At 39.9% G+C, this 24,037-nt stretch overlaps 2 protein-coding genes across 2 annotated transcripts; one reads left to right on the top strand and one right to left on the bottom strand.

The window, feature by feature from the left end:
* Positions 1–2,984: 2,984 nt before the first annotated feature.
* Positions 2,985–12,351, top strand: adgrf3b (adhesion G protein-coupled receptor F3b). Its single transcript, XM_084560994.1, has 10 exons — positions 2,985–3,219; positions 4,696–5,033; positions 5,456–5,519; positions 6,042–6,406; positions 6,686–6,976; positions 7,489–7,674; positions 10,095–11,396; positions 11,790–11,831; positions 11,996–12,025; positions 12,185–12,351. The coding sequence occupies exons 1-10, from the start codon at positions 2,997–2,999 to the stop codon at positions 12,251–12,253; spliced, it is 2,910 nt and encodes a 969-aa protein (XP_084417120.1). The 5' UTR covers positions 2,985–2,996; the 3' UTR covers positions 12,254–12,351.
* Positions 12,352–14,279: 1,928 nt separating this feature from the next.
* mep1a.2 (meprin A, alpha (PABA peptide hydrolase), tandem duplicate 2) lies at positions 14,280–22,790 on the bottom strand (the record flags this gene model as incomplete). The annotated part of the gene is made up of 14 exons (XM_084560993.1): positions 14,280–14,433; positions 16,169–16,373; positions 16,453–16,626; positions 18,097–18,543; positions 18,649–18,864; positions 19,030–19,176; positions 19,778–19,999; positions 21,171–21,346; positions 21,970–22,087; positions 22,175–22,250; positions 22,334–22,371; positions 22,472–22,525; positions 22,615–22,639; positions 22,728–22,790. 14 exons carry the CDS (start codon positions 22,788–22,790, stop codon positions 14,280–14,282), a joined length of 2,115 nt encoding a protein of 704 aa, XP_084417119.1.
* Positions 22,791–24,037: the final 1,247 nt, after the last annotated feature.

The raw sequence follows: 24,037 nt of genomic DNA, 5'->3' as shown, positions 1-24,037 counted from the left end.
CATGTACTGTACAGTGTCCATGCATCTGAGAGTGTTTGTATTTACAGTTATTGGCTTATGTCTCTTATGTGTCTTTTTTTCCCCCATCACAGTAACAATGTGTTCCAGGGTGTTTATTTTTCTGATTGGAGCTGTGTACATCTACTATCAGGTAGACATCTTTATCAGTCTAAAGTCTTATGTTTTAGCATGACAACACCATAACAATATACTGCATTATATACTTATAACTGCACTATTTCAGTGTCTAATGCAATGTTTTAATATTGTATATTCTGCTTTGCTGCACACAATGTAGTGAAACGTGGTTATAATTATAATCGGTTTTATATGCATACTAAAATGTAAATGACAAAATCCAACTTTGTTTGTGCAGAATATCGATATTTAACGACAGTGTGACTTTTTTTTTCTTTTCTTTTTTTGCTGTTGCAGGTCCTTGCGGAAGGTGAGTCACCTAGCATTTGTAAATATATTTGTAGTGTAAATATGTTCCGCTTATTCATTCCAATGTAACTGTCATAATTCGTGGATTTACTCCATGGGTCACAGTAAAAAAAAAAAATGCTGACCCATAAACGCACACAAGTGAACGTAGGTGCTGCTGCAGCTTCCTGTCTGTCTTGTGCTGTCCCATTTTTATTTTGCGTAGCTATTTAGTACAAATTTGTCTACGCAGCCAACATTAAGCCAGGTAATTCCATATTGAAGGACAGTAATGTATCGGTGCAAGCTTAGCCTCTGATGTAAGGTGATCTGCTGTGAATTCAAACAGAACATATGAACATGTCTTATTTTGTCGTTGAAGATGTCTACATTGCTGAGCTGATGGTGGAAAGTAATGTCACGCTGGACTCCAAAACCGTCTTGTCAAGTCTGAATGCCGCTAACCTCAGTGTGACACATGGCGGGACTGAATACAAAGTGACCCTCACAAGCGCTGAACTGGTAGCAGGTACACTTCTGAGGCACTTTCCTTCTTCTTGGGACACAACTATAAACAATTATTTTTAATGTGATGGGGCATGCAATATAGTGCAACACGCAAAAGTCTTATAGTGAAACTTTGAGGTATAAAGTTTCACCATGTTTTACCACTGACATGTGCATGAGGAAATCTTTTGGTTCTGTTACTTCAGCATTTACTGTCCCCTCTGCCACTGGCATTGTCCTCACTTGTCTGGTACAGGGCTTTTTCATCTAATACTGAATAAGAAGATATTGACCCATATTCTCAAAGTGGAGACAGTCGCCATAAAATATTATTTTGTTTTTACAAAAGCTGCAGATTACATTCTAATATCATATATCAAAGAACTTGCTAATAACAACAGTAATGGTTTGATATGTAGTTCAATTACAGCCAGTGATGCATGACGTACTGATTAGTCGACAAATGTACGTAAAATCAAAACTTCCATGGTAAATTTTTAACAATTACATCACTCCTTAGTTGTTTGTTAATGCTTCCATATTTTCTTCCTCCTGCAACAATCTCCTTTTACAGAAGAATTGGCAAGATATTCCTAAATTGCTCTGCATTTCTGAAGTCCTGGTCGCCATCTTGGCTTTGAGAACAGTTTTTGTTTTTTAGTACTTACAGTGACCGACTTTTATGTCTGTGTAAGGGATGACGCACAAACATGAACTGTGCTGGCTAACATGCAGCCATAGCAACAAATCCTCGGCAGTACAGAAAATTACTTTTAAATAGCCGTCCCATGAAGTGACCACTGTGTATTTAAGCAAATGAGTTAGATGAAAATTCCAGCCGGTACAGTTGTCAGGAATGGGGGAATTTGCTATAGAGATAAAAATTATTTTATGTAGCAAGATGGTAACGTGTTTATTTCTGCTGTAATATGGGGGTTTACTTGTTTTTAGAGCCAGCCTCAAGTGGCCATCGGGAGGACTGATGTTTTTGGCAATTCATTTTGGCTCAGTTGTCAGCATATTCTGAATAATGAACCACACAAATGTAGTAACCACAAACAGAGAGAGGCATAGAGAGATCCAGATTAAATTAAATTAAATTAATGACATCTAATGGGAAACAATAATTCAGTGGTAAGAGTTACAAAAATAAAGTGCAGTGCTAGAATAACGTCTAATTTATTAGATTTATTAGTTTTATTTTGTTGGGTGGAGCCTGATTCTTGCAGGTTTGGCATGAAGTATTTCTTAAGTCAGGGGGAACCCATGTGTGTACCCATAATTTACCTGTTTTTCAACTTTCTAATTAAAATGATGGACCTAGATTGGAAGTGTCAAACATGCAGCCCAGGGGCCAAAACTGGCCCACCAGAGGGTCCAGTGATGGCCCGCAGGCTGAATTTGCAGTGTGAAAATGATATAGACATTAACTGCAATTTTTTAATAAAAGTTACTGCTGTTCCTAATTTGTCCATTAGGGGTTGCCTTGTTTTAGTCACAGTTGTGGACATAACACAACACTGAGAATCAGAACCACACAACAACAACAGATGGTAGCAATGTGCAGAAACTTATGGAAGACGTTTTTCATAAAACGTTTTGTAAAGGGATAGCTCATTAAATGTTTTCAAAATGGACTTGTAGTTGTAGAGTTATAGGTTATATTGTTACTGGTCTGGTCCCCTTGAATTCAAATTGGGCTATATGTGGCCTCCGAACTAAAATGAGTTTGACACCCCTGACCTAGATGGACCCACATTTTCATTCATTCGTTCATCTATTTAAACACTGCTTAAAAAGATGAACGAATGTGTTTTTCCTGTTTCTTCCCCCCGTAGGTCAATAGAAAGAACTTACTTATTCCACACAGAGATAATTTTTCTATTGAGCAGAACATCATAGGTTCAGTTCTTCGCAGTTCAGTCGAAAATTAGGTCCGATCAGTCTTTTCCAACTGAAGGGGTTACGTTAGACATTTCTGTTTCCAAACAATCGTATGACGTTACAACGACAATGAAGTTTCTTGCCTTGTGATTATTAGCAGAATACTATAGTCCATGTAAATGTTGCCACTCAGAACTAAACTCAGTAAAGCACAAATGTTCTGTTTTATGTTTGTGCTTCTCTTTCTAGAGTGCCTGATCATTGGAGACGACACCAGCTGCAACTGCTCTTCCGGGTATGTTTGGAGCAACGAAGTGTGCTACAATTTCAACTGCTGCCGTGAGACAACTTGCACAGGAAATGTCTCCGACATCACACCACTCTGCGTTGCCAAAGTCAACGGTAACCACCCTAATGTGTGACAAGTATCCTGTCATTTTTGTAGTACTGGTACACATGTTTCATGGCATTCTGTACTTATTGACACAACAGAATAAGGGTCAAGACGATTTGAAAGTGTGTGTGCCATTTTTGTTGGTAGATTTGCTTTTTGCTGTGCGGGAAGATATGTTTGTTGTTGATATCAGAACTAAAACGAGTGTTAATCTTTGCAATCAACACAGTTCACATCAATGGATCAATAATCTTCAATGATCTTAAAACTACGTGGGATGACACCAAAACTGAACTGGTACTTCTCACAATCATCACAACATAACATTCTATTATACTGCTGAAAGTGTTTGCCAGTATGATACATGAACCAAATATAAACGATTTCATGCTCTTTCTTTTCAAAGCTTACAAAGGCCTTTGACGGACTGAATGCCGTGCAGCTGGTGAACGTGAACGGGTATAGTACAAAGATAGGAATTTGTTTGTTTTTCAGACACAATTTGAAGTAAATCTTCACCTTTTTTCCCCACCAAACAAAATAGTTTGTGTTCAAAACCCCCCAACCCACTGTTTTAAATGTAGACATTATATTGAATACCTGGTATGATTACAAATATTACACTGCAGTCAAATTTAATAGTTTTATATATTAAAGGTCTTGTAATTCTTCCTGAGAGGAATCTGAATGTCAGTGCAAAATTAGTAATAACATGATGCCATGCTGCATCTAGATGTTGATTCTATGATGACTATATCATGAAAGCATGACACCAGCAACATACAGTGTATGTTCAGCTCTCTTTTCAACCAGAAGCGTTCAGAGTGGCTGCACAAAAAAGGAAGAGCGCTCTGAAGAAAAAAAATAGAAAATGCTACAACACACAATACACTTTAGAAGGAAGAACCATGTGTATTTTGCAGTCCTGTCTACAAACTGTATCATTTTGCCCAAATTCTTTTTTTTGGATATTTTGTAATGCTGTCTATTTGTGCACTGGCAACCTTTTCTAGAGCAGCCAATTTACGTAAAAATGGATAAAGGAACTTCTTTCAAATGTTGCTTTAGATGTGTTCATATGTTTTTACAGCTTAACGAAATACCATACAGATATGGACATGCAAATGGACACTTTATCATTACCTGTTCATCTTTCCTCAAAGGACATCCGCGCCAATCACATTTGAGACACCTGTCAGTGTCAAATTCAGCACCCTTGTCCTTCAAAACGTAGTGACGAAACTGAAAACCATCCTTCTCGCTGAAGTTTTTGTCGACACTCTAGGTTGGTAAAATGTGTTACAGTTTACTGTGTTTTTTCAGATCATGATTATTTTTAGGGTGTAGTGCGTGCTTTCAGTGTATTACTAAGCATCATTTTTTGTAAGAGTAACCTGGTGACTTCATCACATCACACTCTTGAGCATGGGGTCAGGATCTTGGGCATAGGTTTAGGACATTGGGCACAGGTTTAGGATCTTGAGCATGGGTTAAAGATCTCGGGCATAGGTTTAAGATCTTAAGCCTGTATGTTTTTGTGTGTTTATTTTGCACAGGAATGGTCACGATAACTGCCCCAGAGACGACAGTGTGCTACGGATCTACGCCACAATTGAACTGCGCATTTGAAGAGGACACAGACAGAGCTGGCTGGAACATGACCAGGAAGAATGAGCGCTTTGAGCTCAATACTGGTAGTGTGGTTCAAGTGGACAGCGGCTGTGGAACATCAGAATACAAATCTTGTGTTAATGTTACACTCAAGAATGTGACAGGGATCTGGACAGGCAAGTGTACATGTGTCACACTAACAATGTTGAATGCTTGAATTAATACTGAAATGAAAGTAAAACTTCCTGAGTTCTAAGAAATCAGAATACACTCAACAAACACAGTACAAAGATCAAGACAGATACAGTCTAGTTCCTCCTCTTTTTGCTCTCAAAATACGCTCAGTTCTCCATCTTGTAGATTCCACAAGATACTGGAAAATTTCCTTCTACTCCTTTTTTTTTGACATGGTTACATCACATCATTCTCACATTCCACTGGATACAGATCTGATGACTATAGGCCAGTGAAGTCCCCTGAATTCATGGTTTATTATCCCTCAGAGAGGCTGCAGCATCCAAACCACAAGTGACTGGTATTAAATTGGCCTTAAGTGGACAAAGAAAACGATATAAAATTTCCATTAAACCACACAAGCATTCTGAGCTCCTTTCCTTTTCATTTATCCCAAAGATTGGTTCATTTGGGCTGACGCGAGCGCAATCTCACTCTGCACAAATGAACCGAGCTGAGTCCTGTTAGAGAGGTTGGTCTCAGCCTGGTTGCAATGGCTCCCCAGACTGGTTTGTTTGCAGTAAACCCACGGGCCAGTTACGACCACCTTATAATTATATAACCAGCAGTTTACCTGATGAGTCTTTGGAAGAGAGCACATTTGATTATTTCCTGTTTGTATTGAGATACAATTTTTCCTGCATAATTATGACCAATCACAAAGTGGTGACAAAGAACATAGTGTTGTGGGTACGTCTCAAATCCTTTATCTTGACTAGCTTGTGAACGCAAACTGAACCAAGGTTAATTAAATACAACATTATGACAATATTCTGTCAAGTGCTCTCGTGATCAGAACAAAATATTTGTTGATTTGAATCCCAGTACAGTACAATGTAATAGTATTGCAATTGTTAAAATGTTACATTGGTAGTTTTACTTAATACTCTGAGTGCTTTTCCCCTACTGACTGCTTGAAATTGATATGAGTGTTGATATGATGTCTAATTTCAAGTCAAATAATGTACGTACATGTTCCCTACAGGCACATACGAGTGTGGATTTACTATTGGGTCGGTCAGGCATACAGCCAGGGCTGAGATGAATGTGACTCTCCTACCTGATGTGATCACCATGAAAACGAACCCCCTCACTGTGGCATGCCCAAACAAAACTGTGCAGGTCACTGCCACCATCCCATATACAACAGAGACATATGTAGTCAAGTGCCACAAATGTGATGAGTCCAGTTTAACTAACAGAAGTAAGACAAACCTAAAGTGTTTCTTCACATCTGTCTTCTTCTTTCCAATATCTAAAACAGACCTGCTTCAAATAATATCACTGACACGTGTTTCAGTTGGCACTATTCCTTCAAAACTCACATGCACAAACAACCCCAAAGCTAACGTTATTATTTTTTTATTATTATTTTTTTGTTACAGGGGATGGAAATAATATTGTCTACAGTTTTAAATTTGATGTCAGTTGCGACAAAGGAATCACTACTGCGCAATATACCAATATCACGTTTATAAACTCGAAGGACCAAAGTAAAGGTGCACGAGTGGACATCCCAGTAATCTATGGTATGTAATTGTTGTCCATTATTTGTGAAAACAGTGCATTTAAACTGCTTTGACTCCAGCTTGTCTGTAGTATAAAATTATATTGGATGACTTTATTTAGAATCTATTTGCACTGATATCGCTTGCATTAACTAATAATTCCTTTGCTGTATGTTTTTTTTTTTTGTCATTGTTGTTGTTTTTTCAAGAGGGTGCATTAGCTTGCCAGGAAGACACATTTAATGGAGTGATCTGGCCAAAAACCCCGACGGGAAATACTGTGATTAATCGGACATGTCCAGTGGGCAGGACTGGCTATTTATCACGCACTTGTGGTTCTGACAATGAATGGCAGGACGTGTTCTCCTCCTGCGTCAGCATAGAGCTGAACAAAGTCGTAGATTCGGCTGAGGTGAGTGTGGCTTTACTTCTTGTGATATACAACTTTTGAATCGTGGATTTGATCAGACACGCACGTCATAAATGAGTGTTTAAACTCCATTTGCCTGAGTTACTATGTTCAAAGCAATCACTGACAAACTGCAACCACAAACAGCAGTATAAATCAAGTTCCATCTCTGTGCTCTGCGGCTGAGATAACATAAGCTTAAACTTAGCAATTTGACGGCGTAGCTACGGAAAACTACGGACACCCCAAACTGTTGAGTAACTAAGATCTTATATCAATGGTATCCACAATTACCAGATGCTACCACAGTTGTTATAAGTAGAGGTGATGACAAGAGTGGGAAACATGCCCCTGTCCACATGCCTTATTGGTGTCAAATGTAAAATTCCCTTCCAAATTAAAAAAAGTTTGTCTGGTCTCACAGTGATATTCAAAATGGGGTTGTAGTCCTCCTCAAGATTTTGTGCGTGGAACTTAATTGTATGCTTTTTTTTTTCTCTTTTTTCTTTTTTAAGAACTTCTTGAAGGGACTCGGGGCGTCCGAGGAGGGGGCCCTGAATATATTTGAAGGACTCAAGAACAGTTCTGAATCAAGCTCTGGTGGAGATGGAGGATCAGCCGATGTCGCCGCTTCCATCAGTGTTCTAAACACAATGGCTTCGGCAACAAAAAACATACAATTGTCAGAGAATGTCTTTCCTGTAAGCTGCTTTACTTTTATGCACCTTTGTCTCACAAGGTCCTATATGGGGTCATTGTTTTGTTTTGTTTTTTTTTTATCCTCAGCTTTTAACCATATTCCATTGCTTCCTTTGTCCATGAAGATATTTTAGTTGTCATCTTGTGACCTCAGTATAGCATTTTGGTCATGATGAGTTGGACAGTACACTGCTGTTTCCACCAGTGTAAAAAAAGGGAATATTTAATCCACAATAAATGTAGTTGTAGTCAATAGAAGCACTTATCTGTGCTTACTATACTGACAGACACAAGCACCTGATGTACCTCAGTAACCAAATTCTTCTAAAACTCAGCCAGCTCGTGGAGTGGGAGAAGAACCCATCTACACTGGGTTTGACAGAAAGTAAAGTAACCTGAAATGGCATTCCCTCTCTGTTCGACTATAACAGTGAAAGAACAACACAAACTGAATAACACTGCATGTGGATAACAATAAGTCAAGCAAAAAGCAAATAGTGTTAAAGATTTGACAAAAATGCTTGTCCAGTGTTGCCATGAATCACCACCCTGGTCTGTAGTTGTTAATTTGGCACCCAAATGCAGGGATACATGACAAAAATTAAGTTACTAACCTAGTGCTCACCTCCCACATCAGCCCTACTGGTCTTGTTTGTGAGGAGTAAAACTATTGTGCATTTTAAGGTTCAATTTCTAGATGGTACCCTGGTGCAAGGGCAGTGCAGCTGCAGTCTCCATCTCTCTCCACTGGGCTAAAGCTATCCATTGAGCTAAAGCTATCCACTGGGTTAAAGGTGCCATGTGTAAGAATTGAGGTAAAAATATCCAAGTGTCGTAATACCAGTTTCGGCCATGGGAGACGGTATGCGGGCAACATAACCGCCAGCCAAACTACCGATTCTCACGGGACCTATAATGATCTTTTATGTATATCGTTTGATTTTCATTAGCAATGCCTCTTCTAGCAATTAAGTAAGTTATCATTAGTCACCAAAAACATTCGGTCTCATTACACCTTGCGATGTTTTCCGTTAAGTTTCGTGCGTCCATTTGGGGTTCATTATCATCGAAGACATTTCAAGCTTCTTAGCTAATGTTACATTTTAGCATCAGCTTGGTAGATAGCCTAACAGGTGAAAACCGGATCGGATCTGTGGGTAGAGCTAACTATCAAACGCTAACAGCTACGCTTAGCCATCGCTAACATTAGCACGTTTACCGAACAGCCTTCGAAACATTTTTATGTTATAACTTCCCGAAAAACTACACAAACATATCAAACAAACTTCTAGCGAAATACTAACAGCATCTTACTTACCAATCCAAAAGAAATGTTGCAAGTTCGGAGTCGAACCTCATTTCTTTCATGTCCATCAGTTGTCTCCAGCGATGGAAAGCAGTGCCAATATTCACTCGGGTTCTGTTCCTTTTTTTATCCGATTTTATTTGTGCTTCCGAGCGCGTTTTTTTCCCTGCAGCGGGTGGTTGTGGTGGTGGTAAGGGTCTCTTGCCAAGGGCTTCAGCCATTCTTCCGCTCTCTTCCCTGAACTGAAATGTAGGCCTAGTAGTGGGCTGTACTTTCCACACGATTGACACCAGGTTCAAGTACGCCCACAAGCCGTGCGAGTTATTCGTGTATTGCAGTTTGGCTGGCGGTTATGTTGCCCGCATACCGCCTCCCATGGCCAAAACTGGTATTACGACACCTGTCGGGCTGTAGCTAGTAATTTAGCATGCTAATTCAGGTTGATATCTCTGCAGCACTATACCTTGTCATTTTTTTAATGGTATCATCGCCCTTATTTCTTCTCATTCTTTTGATGTGTGTAGCTCATTTTTTTGGATATTTTTACCTCAATTCTTACACATGGCACCTTTAAAGCTATCCACTGGGCCAAAGCTATCCACGAGGTTAAAGCTATCCACTAGGTTAAAGCTACCCACTGGGCTAAAGCTGTCTACTGGGTAAAAGCTATGAATCACTAAGACCAGGGTCTAGGGTTATGGTTTTCTTCCCCCATACATGTGTACATCTGCGTGACAGAATCAGGTTATGTTGTAACAACAAAACTATCTTCATGGTAAAGCCTCAGAAGATGCTTTAAAACGTTGGTCAACAACAAGTTAGGGCTCAGGAAGCTCTGTGTGTACTAAAACTATACATAATTCTGATTCTCACAGTTAGCCAACTGAGTAAGTTTAAATGTTGTTTGCTGGCTGCAAGATTTGTCTTAATGGGCAATTTTTGTATGTGACTAGGCTTCACTTATTTCCTTGTACTTTACTGGCTGGAGAAGATTCTCAGTAATAAGTTTTTTGGATTTGGGGAATACTGTTTTAGATAACTTGCTCAGCTTACTGAAATATTTCCCAAATACAACAGATTTATGCACCACAATGCTTCTGTTGAATTCTGTTTCAGAATTTGGTGAATGCTGCAAGCAACATGTTGAAATCCAACTGGACTGATGTAAATGAAACAATTCGTTATAATATGTCATCAACATACCTTCTGTCTGTGGAGAATCTGGTGAAGAATGTCAAGGTCAACAACAGCAATGGATTTAACAGTTCAAACCTAGACCTTAGGTTCTGCTCAAGTAGTTCCTGCAATGTATCTGTGTTTGACATCGATGTGACTCTTGAAAATACTACCGGATTAGTGAAAACCGTGGCTGTGAAAAATCTAATGGAGAAATTAAAAAACAACTTCCCTAAAACCGAGCGTAACCCCCTGATATTATCAGCCACAATGCAGAACAGCAGTAATTCATCTTTACAAATTAAACTGAACTTTCCCAATTACTTGCTAAACACCACGGCACACTGTGTCTTCTGGGACACCAACCTGAACGAGTGGTCAAAAGAAGGATGCTCTGCCAACCAGACTGATGAGAACTACACACTGTGTGAGTGCAACCACCTCACTTCCTTCTCTGTCCTCATGTCCAGGAGTGAGGTACCTTCTCCCGAACTGGACATCATTACCTACGTAGGCCTTGGGGTGTCCATTTGCTCCTTGCTGATCTTTCTCATCATTGAGTTTATAGTGTGGTCAGCTGTGGTCAGGACCAACCTTTCACATTTCCGTCACACAGCTTTGGTGAATATTGCCACATTCCTTTTGCTTGCCGATGTCTGTTTCTTGGCTTCCGCCTCCCCAGACAAACTCGGTGAAACCCTATGCCTAACTTTAACTGTATGCAAACACCTGTTTTTCTTGGCCAAGTTCTGTTGGATGCTGTGCCTGAGTGTCATGCTGGTCCACCAGCTCATCTTTGTCTTCAGTCCGCTAAGGAAAAGAGTCTTCATGTTCCTCTCCAGCATCGTGGGCTACGTTTTCCCAATCCTGATTGTGGGGTCCAGCTACGTGTATTGCAGATACACCGACCAACGCTACTATAATGAGAAAACATGTTGGCTGGTTTATGAAAAACTCTTGGTGGGCTCCATTCACGCTTTTATCCTCCCTGTGGGAACAGTTATTTTGACCAATCTCTTTTCCATGGTGGTCGTCATTGTTACTCTGGTGAAGTCCTCAGTCCCTGACAACAGCAAGGCAGATGACAAGGAGACAGCCAAAAGCATAATTAAAGTGGTGGTCTTTCTAACGCCTGTCTTTGGAGTAACATGGGTTATTGGCTTCTTTCTGCTTACGCTGGACGAAGATGACCCCATGCAAACCATTGTGAGGTACACTTTCACCATCCTGAACTCCTTCCAGGTAAAGCAACACACTCTTTCTCTCCCATTATCAATTACAATTAACTCAAGGTTTCTGCTTATAACAGATAATTTTCTTGTAAAGTAACCAGAGATAGGCATGGTCCAGAACTGATCTGCACTCAGACATTACGAATCCATTATATGTGTTCTGAATTGCATATGCAAGAAGTTGTATTTAATCCGAGTTTATTAGATCTCTGCAGCCCTCTCATCAACAGCTGCTTTGATCAACTGCCAGTACCATAGCACACATGAATAATGACTTTGGTATTGTACATTTCTGCAAACATCAAACCCTGTTGCTCTTTTTATTTATTTATTTATTTTCCAGTGAAAGTTATCTACATCTAAAAACAATGTGAAAACCTGCCACTCTTCATTTCTCTTGCAGGGTTTTTTCATTTTGGTAACGGGGTGTTTTGCGGAGACAAAGGTAGGATTTTTATTTTAATAACAGTGGCTGGTGTCTAATGCTGATGTCTAATGTACATGAAATACCTTGAAACATTCAAAAAGAAAAATTGCTTTAAAAATTGCTGCAACTTAGTATGTGCATACCAGATTTATAAAGTAATGTATCTGTGTTACTACTTTCAGGTCAGAGAGGAACTGTTCAAGCTCATAATGGTAAGTCTATCTATCTATCTATCTATCTATCTATCTATCTGTCTATCTGTCTGTCTGTCTGTCTGTCTGTCTGTCTATCTATGCAGTAAGTATATATTCAGAATTATATCTAAAGATTCTTTAAACATGCGTCATAATTCTTTTTGTATCTCCACTCAGGCAAAGTCAAAAGGAAAAAGTGAGAGCACCAAGAATTTGACTTCCACTATGTACACAAAAGACAAATGAGGACACAGGTTAAATGTTGTACTAACAGTCTTTTTTTTTCTTTTTTTTTTAACTTTACATTTACATTTGTTGCATCACCTGTGACACATTTGAGGCATGTAGACACGATTAATTTAGTGGAAAAGCTAGGCTTTCCGTCTGGGCTGTTTGCTCGGGCTGCACTTGCATCTGTGCCAAACAACACAGGCTTTCTGTCAAGGAACACACGCATGTCTGCATTGGCCAAAATAGAGCAAAAACCAATGCATCACATTTGTTAACCAAACAAGTTGCCGTTCTTTTAAAACCGCTGAACAAAATAACTGTCATCATCAACAGAGGTACATACTGTTCTCTGCTGCCAGTAGGAAGCCTGTGTTCATTTGCATCATCAAGTTTTTCCTAGCTGCAGTTGTGTTTGTTGCTCTCGTCACTATGCTGTCATTTTTAACAAGCATCATGTGGTGTAGTTCAGCATGGTAGCTAGCTAATATTTGCAAATTAGTACACAAAGTTCAGCTGACTGAATTAATTTAACCTCACGATGGCACTTGATGAAAAGTTTAAATTTAGGTAACTAAATTAATTGGAGAGAAAGATATTAGAGCCAGTTTATCCTTATCTAGTATCTTAGACATCTATTTCTGTGACTCTCAGAAAACCTTTACAATCCTAGATCTAAATGTTTAATTATGTCAAATCATGTTTTGTAGATTATATGTTACTCTGCAGTGCACCTTAAAAAACCTTAGCTAACTCCTAGAATTTCTCCTGTGACTGTATATCAAAGAACTTGAAAAATTCCGAATTACACTGCTGGTTTCATCCATATGCAGGTTGTATCTGTATAAGTTACTGAATGTATAAATGTACTGGGTTGCTCAAAATATCTCTTCCTGTTTTGCAACCTACTGATACTAATAAGGTGATGCATGCTTCATGTGACTACTTCGGCTGTTTTGTGATCATAATGCACATTGTACAGTTTGTCACAACAATATCCTGTTCCAGTAACCATAGTGTTTTTACAGGCTGTATCAAGTTACATGAAATGGTACTCAGTTAACTTTGAGCCCTGTGTAGGCACCAAGTATCAACTCACTTATTTTCAACTCACTTATTTCTCAATTTCAAACTGTGATAGAAACAGCGGTTAACATGGGTGCAGCTCCACTTGCATCCTACAGTTTTCATTGTGTTTTATGATAGTTTCTAGGCAGTTACACTGGCATAGCTGGTTGTCTATTAGATAGAATAATATTAACAGATAACTATTAGAATGGAAGTTATGATGATATTATGCATAGGCCCAGTTTTAACTGTCCACAAATGAAAATGGCAATACATTATTATTTTCTTAGGTGTAGAGCCGCTGCTGGATTGTGAAATGTAGATAGAGAAATGTTACGGTGTAGCTTTGCTGAGAGGTTTTAAATCTGCACTGATGAAAAAAACAAACATTATATTGGTTGGTAAAGTCATTAGTGTACGTACATACATCCAGCTGCATTTTTTCAAATAAATGAGGCTTTGTTTGATTGTTTTATTTAAAGTAAATATGAATGTTTGACATGAACTACTGTATAAGAAGTATACTATATCTGTATGAGCACTGCATGATCCCTAATATGCAATAAAATAAAGATGAGCAATATGAAGTCTTTAATTGTTGATAAATTTCAATCCAAATGTTCAGAATACATTAGCATGGGAACACCAAACTTACACACAGTACCACTGTCACACTGTTAAAGTATGTACAGTATACAGTTTGGGAGATTAAAGTTTGACATTGTTTCCACTATAATCATCATAAAATGTGACTGTGACAGACTGGGCTAACGTTTTACTACACAATGATCGCATTTCATTTTTTCAAAACTGGGGGTGGGATCCTGATTTCAGAAGCACATGTGGAACATTAGACTGATATCCGAAAGTGAGGATTTACATGGACCATTTAATAAATATTCTACTAATATGTCACTCCAGTGTTGGCTCTGTTTTGGTGTTGGGATTTCTCTGCGGACAAAATGCAGGTGACTCATTAGTCCTGAGCTCTCCTGATGACGGTGAAAATGGCCAGCGTCAGGACTATAGTTCCTGCTGTGCCACCGATCAGAGCTCCCAGAAGCCTTTCGTCTGTTTTCACATCCTCACACCACTTTCCAATGTAGTAGGTGGTCTGGCTTGTTGCACACCTGGAAAGCAGCAGACAGATCTTTTAAATATCTAATCGCTTTAACTGTAGTGTCCACATGAATATACTGTACATACAGCTAGGCGTTAGATCCATTTTGCCCGTAGTCTTATGCAGCCTGGCTGACAATAGTAGTAGTATTGAGTATCCAGCTGGACAGACTTGTGAGATCTTGACTTAAGAAGGTTTAAATGAATGGTGTGGCATTTTGGGATTCTTTTTTTAAGATTCAGTCAGATGATCAGTGTCAAAATGTTGAGTAATTTATTACCAAATATGAAGTTGAAGCCACTAAGTGATAAGCATGTCATGAAATTTAAATCTGCAGTTTAATAGGATGAAATTCTGCCTACCAGCACTTCTACAGCTAACCTGAACACAGTGCATCTTGTTAGTTTAACTGGTACAAACTCAGAAATGTAACAGCTGCTGTGTATTTCGTAACCGTTTGCGGTGCAGCATCACACCAACGACAAAATTCCAAAAAGTTACTGCTCCAATCTTGGGTTTAAAGTCCAAGTTATAGTTTCAGTGCACAACTCCAAAATGCAACCATTTTGTTGTTGTTTCAAGTCTTATGTTAAGGTAAACTAACCACCTCCTGGTCATCTGAAACTCCTGCTTGAATATCAGAATTTTGAACTATTTATTTGTACTCAGGACATGTACATTGTGAACTTTCTGTTCATGCTGTAAATATTGTTCAGAGTTATGTCAGACTATTCCATAGATTATATAAAGATGGACACCGAGCAGCTCCTCAAAAGTGAAGCCAAATCAAATAGAGCTCCCCCTGGTGTCTGGCTGCAGTATAGGTCATAAGCTCCACCCCCTCCATGTTAGTGCATGGGACATGGGCCAAACTAAAACACTAAAATACACGTCAAATAGAGAAACAATTTATAAGAATAGCTTCTGTCCTTTTAGGTAGTTACATGCTGATGCATGTTCACATGTCAGTTTTTTATTTGATGCTACAGAAACAGGATGTTACATTATGATGACTTCCAGTTGCTATGCCAATCGCTCTGTAAAGCTGTCCTGTAGGACAGTGAGACTAGGAAATAATAAATAAATGAATAAATAATAGATATAAATAATAGATAAATAAGTACAGTGTGGGAAACTGTGGCTCAGTAGGTAAAGCAGGATATCCACAAACCAGAGGGTTAGCGTTCAATCCCTGAATGTGCCACGTGCCTTCAGCAAGACACAGAACTCCCATTTCCTCCCATTTACCATTTTGGACAGTATTGCGCAGACTCTGGCTCCAAACTTGCAGGATGGTGCCACCCATATCCCCGGTAAAGTAGCATCAGTTTGGCCAATGTAAGGAAGTGGGGACGTCCATATTTATATACAGTCTATGGACTACTCCACACTCAAGGCTACAACCAAGATACATCTGTGTGCTCTAATTGAGGATGTGATGGTGTCTGACACTAGGATGTTGTCAGCGGATCACATTTGGGTGTGGAGGTTATCAGTTTTTGTTTTGGTGCAACCTGTGGCTGTATGATCAGATTGGGATATAAGGAGTTTCAGAGTCTGGTCCAAGGCATGGACATGTTCCTCGAAGCATTCGTCAGCAGTGTTTGCTGATCAAAATTGGCTTGTCAACTTTTATCATAAATCTAGTGGTAATTAAAATTCCACTGCAACAAACTAACTTAGCTAATGAGGCTGAAATGTGTTTTTGAAGTGAGGAGGTTAAATAAGTTCACAACTGTACGTACCTGCAAGAGGCTATCCCCCCACTCTCCACACACACGCCTCCGTTAAAACATGGGTTAGGGTGACAGAGGCTGGCAGCACGTGCTTCTCTGTGTTTTGGAGCCTTCGGGTTAGTTTCCAACTCACTGACTGCTCTCTCCTCTGCAATGCCGTTGCTCAGAGGGGCTGGTTTGACAGGCACCTCGGTCTGGATCAGGTGGGTCAAATCTAATGAAACATCAGGTTAATATGAATGTTAGTAAGAATAACAGGGTGGTGTACCCGGTGAAGAAGTTAATGTGCTCACCGTTGAAGTCAGCTGTAATGATGAGGTCATTGTTTTTGAGGAAGCTCCTCCTGTGCAGGTGATTGCGAGAAATAAATGTGCTCCAGCCGAAATCACGACCACGATAGCACTGGCAGCTGGAATCCCACTCAGCTCCTGATGTGGCTGTTGGCTTGTTCCAAGTGGCAGCAGAATCTGAGGGGCAAAATTGTTAAGGAAAGCTTGAATGAATTCTGCATATTTAAGGTTGAAATGAAGGTGTCAAAGTCCAAAGACAGAATGCTCAAAATTCACAGGATTCTTCGTGACAAACTGCGAAAAACTGGCTGCAATCATCTCTCCATGACCTGTACGCCTTTTGGACACTAAAGCAGGAAGGAAGAACTGCACCCCAGACACAAACTATTTGAGCTGCTTCTCTCTGGCAGGAGGCTGCAGTCAATCAGGACCAAAACCTCACGCCACAGGGACTGTTTCTTCCCTTCTTCCCTTCTGCAACTAGACTGCCATGTAAGTCAACATACTTTCCTTCCTCACACACACATTCACATACTTTGTTTTGGTATTGCACAATTCATGCGCAATGTGTGCAGTTTCTTTTATGTTTTCATTGTTTGTTCCTACAGACTTTTTAAATGTAATTTTAATATACTTTATACTGTTCTTATTTATTACACTAAGACAAATTCTTTGTATGTGGGAGCATGCGTTGAAATAAATGCGATTCAGATTCTGGCCAACGTAGAGTGCCAGAGCTTTTAAGAGATGAAAAACACAATCTGCACAGGGAATGAAGTGACAGGAACTAGAGGGGTTGTATGGTGATCTATGACTGCATTGTTGGCACCAAAGACATGGACATACACCAATCAACCATAACATTATGACCGCCTTCCTAATATTGTGTGGGTCTCCCTTGTGCCTCCAAAACAGTTGCGACTCATCAGAGAATGGACATGGGTCTTCTGAGGGTGTCCTGTGGTGTCTGGCAACAAAATGTTGTTAGTGGGGGCCTTTGGGTCCTATGGGTCCCAGTGAGGGGCCTCTGTATCATTCCACAGATACTGGAGGCCAGGTCAACACCTTGTGCTGTTCTTCATGTTTTTTTTGAGTTGTTCATAAACCGTTTTTGTGTGCGTATGTGTCAGGCTGCATCCTGCTGGGGATGGCTGCTGCCATCAAGGAGTGTCATTGCTATGGGGTGGGGGTGTCTGGTCTGGTCTAGGTGGGTGCTACATGTCTAAGTAACATCCACATGAATGCCCCAGCAGAACAATGGATTGTCACAAGATGGTCAATGTTATTTACTTCTCCTGTCAGTGGTTTTAATGTTGTGTTTTTAAAGCAGCAGCTGATTTGGTGGGTATTTAGGGTCTCAGGAACAGGCTGTAAAGACCATGTTGACAGCTTTGCTCACTAGATTATCATTAATACTGTCTGTTGTTCAGAGCGCTGGGTTCATCTGATATGGTCAGATGTCAACTGAAGAGTCAAGTCATGCAACTCTTTTCAACTTGTTCTCATAATATTAAAATATTGATTAGTGCAGCAGTAGGGGTTTTGTTGTTGTTGTTATCTGCACTACCTCACCACCACCAGCCATACCTCCAGTGAACTAACACATTCCTCTTGCCATTAAACTTTCTACCCCCTTGCTTGTGGTACCTGTGGTGAAGCTCCTTGTGGAGGACATCCTTAGTTTAACATCTGGATCCTGGTCCATGACAACAATGGTTGCTTGCCTGTTTTCGGCTGGCCACTGCATCAGTGCATCATTTTCCCCACTGCAGAGGTGCAAGGTTACGCCTACATAGTCTGGGTAGTCGCTATGTCTTCCACCAGGGTAAACACTTATACCGAATGAGTAGCCCTCCGAGTTGTAGAAGCATTTGCTTCTAAGCTGATGGCCAACAGGAGTGGTGGCGAGAAGACCAGTGATGTTGCGGATTTGCCAGACAGCATTGGGACAAACTGTCTCAGTGAGAGTGATGTCATCGATTAAGATGGCGCCCGAGGACGTGGATGAACCTCTGATGCCTTGAAAGAAGTAGCGGAACTTCTCTGTCACCTTGAGAGTGACGTGGGCTATTTTCCAGGCGTCATCCCCATCACCTGAGACACAGAAAGCAGCTGATTAACTAGTCTTCTTGAATCACACCGTGAACTTTAGACCAACCACAACATAGAAAGATAGGACAACTCAATAAAATAAGATACCTGTAATAGTGTAGATCTTCTTGACACTACGTACAGTCCCTGTCCCGTCATCAGTTCTGATCCATATCACCAGTTTGTCCCCAGCTGCTCCAGTCATCTTATAGAAAAACTGCAGGCACTGCTCGTCTCTCTTTGGATAGAGGATGCGTGACTCCAGCAAGCCACTGCTACCGACTGCACCGGTAGAGGTATCAAACTTCATGAAGTAGCCGGAATCTTTAAAGAGAGAAGTGGCCATCAGTACATGCCTTGATTACTGAGTTAAACATAACTTTACTCATGTCTTGTTGCGACAGTATTTAGTGAAGAAAGTAACCATTCTAACTCCTGTGCTTTTGATTAAGAACTGACAGACCTTTGCACTCAGAATTTACTTCTTACCTCTGCAGCGACCTGCCAGGGTGTGATCAGCAGCTGCTGGACTGCTCAGAGTCTGAACCCAGTCTGCACTGTCCTCCTCGTTCTGAATCATTCCACAGATGTTAATCAGCTCAAAGGAGCACTGGTCCAGGAGAGTATGTGTGTTTGCTGCAAAAGGAGAGTAATCAACAGCCAGCCCACAAATCGGAAAATGTTAACTGTAGTTCACTTGACGCAATAGCAAAAGGAAAGGAAGCAGCTCCTTATAACTGCCATATTGCGTCTGTGTCAGAGAACATTTCAGTCAGATGTACACTCAAAAAACCTCCCCCTTTCAATTATCCTTTGGTGCATCTGCACTTGTTGTTAATTTTTAAAAATGTATGCCAGTAACTTATTCCCCAGTGTACGGTAAATGATTAAGTCAGAAGGTTGGTGACTTTTTGCTAAGTATTACAAACATAGTTACAACACTGGTTTTAATAAACAGAAAGATACAATAAGTCACTTTACACCAAACAGTGCATTAAGGCAGCACTGAAGAAAAGAAAAGCCAACTAAATAATTGGCTAATAATCAAACATAGACCAAAAAGCTGAGAAGGGTTTCCACGTTAGGTGGTGATTCTAGGTTTGAGCCAGTAAAAATATTGATTAGTGCAGCCATGAGTAAGGTAACACAGCTACATTAGCACATTCCTTTCCCAGATGTAGGACATGAACCAGGTACCAGTGTAACCTTTAGACAGTCAGCAGGCACAAACACTCACCACAGTCATACATGCGGTTGAGCCTGGTGATGTCTACAGCGCTGAAGTCCAGCCGCTGGCCGATAACCTCATTAAAGAACGGTATGGTGGTGGTGATTGTGGGGACGCTTTCGTTCTTGTTGAAGGAAAGCGGTCTGTAGTGCATGATGGACTCATAATCATATGGCGTGTTCAGATCAGTAATGAAGTCTTCCTCGTACTTGTTGAAGTTGTGCGCCTTCCCTGTGGGGTCAGAGAAAGTAACATTAACTAAATTTACCTTAGCCCACCGAAAACAAATCTGTAACAGTATCTAAAATTTTTGAGTCATGTTTTCAGTTAAGTGATGTCATAGGACCCAAAGGCCCCCACTAACACACTGTTGCAGTTTGGTGTTTCGCACTAATTAAAAATACTTAACACATGCTGACACTAGACAAGTAGCCATGGAAGTTATTATACCTACCGAACATTAGCATATTAGCTTAGTCTGCACAACCAAGCTGCTAGCAAAACACTCTTGTTCAGACCAAATATATTTGTTGTTACAAACATTAAATAAAATGAATATAGTTATTTCCTGCCAGACAAATTTACAGAAACTATAACTTATTATTTAGGGGAACTGAGCTGCTCTGTCTGCTGTGGAAACTACAGCACGCTTTGCTTTGAGATTATTAACTGCTGATTTCAAAATAACGTTGCTGCTGATTTTTTAACTTAAGTCTTAAGCAAAAGGCAACCGCCACGGTTGAAAAGTGAAGCCTATGCCGAGGTATCAAAACTCTGAATATAGCATAGCATTCATAGCAACTCTTCATACAGCTCACCCCTTTAAATGATATGAAAGGTTAAAGTTATGCATATTTAAGGCACAGCTGCTTACAATAGTTTTAGGTTCCCATTCTCAACCAGTACTTAAATAGCACAAAAATGTCAATTGAACTTATGATTATTCAAAGTACATCCTACAAACAAACTAAAGTTACAGTGCAAGCTAATAAGCTTTGTTTTTTATACTCCAGCAGATCTGCTGGGGCATTCATTTCATTAGGACAGGCTTTATGTGGTGATGGTAGTAACCCATTACAGTGACGTAGTCATACATGTCATCTGAGCACAGAGGAATTGAATTTGAACGCCTTAATGCCTCACTTCATGTCACAAACTTAGTTGCTCTGATTGACTGTAGGACTATGCAATGCATATGTGTGCAGAGGTATTTTTTTCTCCTGTATTGGTTGAAACGCTCCCCATAATAAAATCCAAACAGAGTGTTACTTACTACATATTCGGATAAGAATTAAATTTGGCTACACTAGGCTAACAACGGCCTTCAATTGTGGTCTACAATTCAGTAAATGTAACACTTTTGCATTGGTTGGTTAACAAAGATGAAATGATCGCGACCCACCTTCTTCGATCTGGTCCCACCAGATTTTAACGTAGTCGTCTCTGTCTGAACGAGACTGCTCGTGATAGAAGCCCAGAGCGTGGAGAAGCTCGTGCTCCACGACGGCCTTAGTGTCACACCCGGCCCCGATGGATACATTCTGGCCCTTTTTATCATCTCCAACGTATGACCAGCAGCTGAACAGTTAAAACGAAATTGAAAAAATAAATTAAATCAGCCTAAAAACATCTTGTTACTGTTATTGTTTTGAGCTTTAAATAGCATTCCATCACATCAGCATTTCCTGATCTTTGGTTTAGGGTATTGTTGGTATGAGGCGCTTATCCATAGTAAGTCAATATCAGTTTCATTGTATGTTAGATTTTTGTACTATCACAGCTTTACCTTGATGGTAAACAGTCCATCGCAATGGGTAACTGTAGCCATTACGTTGCTCTCCTCAAATCTCAAATCTACCAAACTCCATTGACAAAAACATTCGCTTTATGTTGCAGAACATGGTCTACTGCTAGCATCCAAACCAACATGTCAACAAACCAAAATCACGCAACAACTCAAACAAACTGAGCAATCGAGTCAGTGGTAGACCACCAACTCAGGTAATCTTTGTGGTATAATGGAAAAAAATTGAAAAGAACATAGATCTTAGCAGTAAAGCTGTGTTAATATTGTCAGTGCAGTCCTACTTCAAATAAACCATCCCTTTAATGGCTCAAGTTTGATTACATAACAGCCCCGCCCATGAAGTTGAGCAACAGCAGAGATCACTCCTGAGTCAATGTGGCACACTGCAGCTCACCCAGACAGCTTGGTAAAGGAGATGTAAGTGGTTTCTCCCTCATAGGGCTTGAAGTCCACACAGGATCTCAAACGGTACTCCTCAAACGCCTGTAAGATCACACCTTTGGCATTGAGCTCTAAAGTAAGGGTAAACAATTTACGAATCAGTATACGTTCGTCCACATATGCGTTGGTGGAAATGTATTCCGTCGTGCACAGTGTACCTAAAGAATCCATCAGGATGTAAGGGATGGGAAACGTCCATCTTCTTGTTTCATCAAGGATTCCATTTCTGCTATGCTGCAAGGGCGCATTGAAAACATTCAGTTCTTGACTTCTAGTTTTTGACGAGTACAGTTTCTGCACAGACTCTGCATACTTACATCTCCAGCAATATCTCCCTCAAACAGATGATTCAGCTCTAGAAATGTGTAAAATATATTTTTAATAAAAAAAAATGACTATCTAGAAACAAATCACAGTGTAGTGTATCAGCATCAGACAAGGCTAAAACACCATACCTCTGTTGATGTCAGGTATGTCGTCTCTCAGTTCACCTGCGTCTGCATCATTACCTGGAAGATAAACTTACTATTAAAAGAAAATAAAAGAAAAAAACGGAATAGCTTGTGCATTTTGTCAGAAAAAGTTAAGAGAAACCAACCGGTGGGCATCGGAAGAGCTTGCACCTAGCACACAAGAGATTCATAATAAGTCAAACCTTCAGCAGGGACATTACCATTCCTGTTTTTTCTGAATTCTTGAAAGATTCCCTACCTTCAAAAGCGCAAAGACTCCAATCAGAGCCGCAATTTTCTTCAAACAGTCTCCAGAGCCCATGTCTCTACTCACACAGAATTGTGTTTCTCCGATTCCAGCATAAGCATGCCCATGAAGACAGCGGCCGGAGAAGAACTTTGATCGGGATTATTGTTTTTAATGAATAACCGGCATTTCACACGTGTAACACTTCAGATTGAGTGACACGAGCTGATGTAGAGGTCCATAAACCTGCTGATTTGGTGTTTATTGGTATATAAACCTCTGACCTCTGTGCGACAGGGGCAACAATAATCGGATGGGCTGCCTGTCAAGTTTGAGTGAAACATAAAGCATGTGCTGTAAATGTGTCAACAAACAATACAGGACTGAGTGGTTCATTCACCGTATTGTACCATGACACCTATAATGAAAGGTTTGATGTTAGATTTTTCTTATCTTATCTTCCTCTGTTATATATGAACTGTCAACGCAGCTGATTTTGTTGATATTAAAGAAGCAATATAATGAAAGTTCAGGGACTGAGATAACACAGACTTCAAAAACAAAAATCAAGTCAAGTCAAAAATTAAGCATAATCTAAGCTGGAAAGGCTTTTTATATAAACCTACGGCAGATTTATAAGATGATGACGCCTCCATTCACATAAATGGGCATAACTTTGATTCATCTGAGGAGCTGGATGGAGGTGGTGATTCATGTCTACAGTGCACCCTACATTTCCCACAGTGCAACATTCTTTTTGTTCGGACCTGATGGCACTTGCAGGATTCTGTCTTCAGGGGTACCTAAGCTCCTCCAGAGCCACAGACTTATAGCATTATATGTGTGTGTGTGTTTTAGACTCTGTGTGACGACCACATTGATGGTAATGTGACGAACCAGCGGTGATTAATAATCAACCAGCAATGGAACATCTTATCAGGTTCATGTTGGTTACTGTTGCATTTATCCAATCAAATCCAATAAATGGAAAGGTGCACATAATTACATAAAATCACTCACGTGGCTGCCATGTTTGCAGAACGACGTCAAATAAAAAAACACATTGACAAAAGAACGTAGGCTTGTGCGTTAAGAGTTTAATTTAATAATTTTAATTTAATTACAACACTTCAGTGATAACACAATTTAAAAGCAACATATGCATGCATTTTAAGAATATGCATGCAAAAGGATATTTTATGTACACATGTCTATGCTAAATATAACCAAAAATGTTTTATTTTGCATCTTATTGTGATACTGCCGTGTTCGTAGATTCTTTCTTCATCTTCAGTTTTCTCCTCATGTCTGCTTCATATGCT

The sequence above is a fragment of the Chelon labrosus genome, assembly GCF_963514085.1.
Source record: "Chelon labrosus genome assembly, chromosome: 14".
Classification (NCBI taxonomy): Eukaryota; Metazoa; Chordata; class Actinopteri; order Mugiliformes; family Mugilidae; genus Chelon; species Chelon labrosus.
Note: the sequence above shows the minus strand (reverse complement) of the source record. Positions and strands in the feature narration are given on the sequence as shown.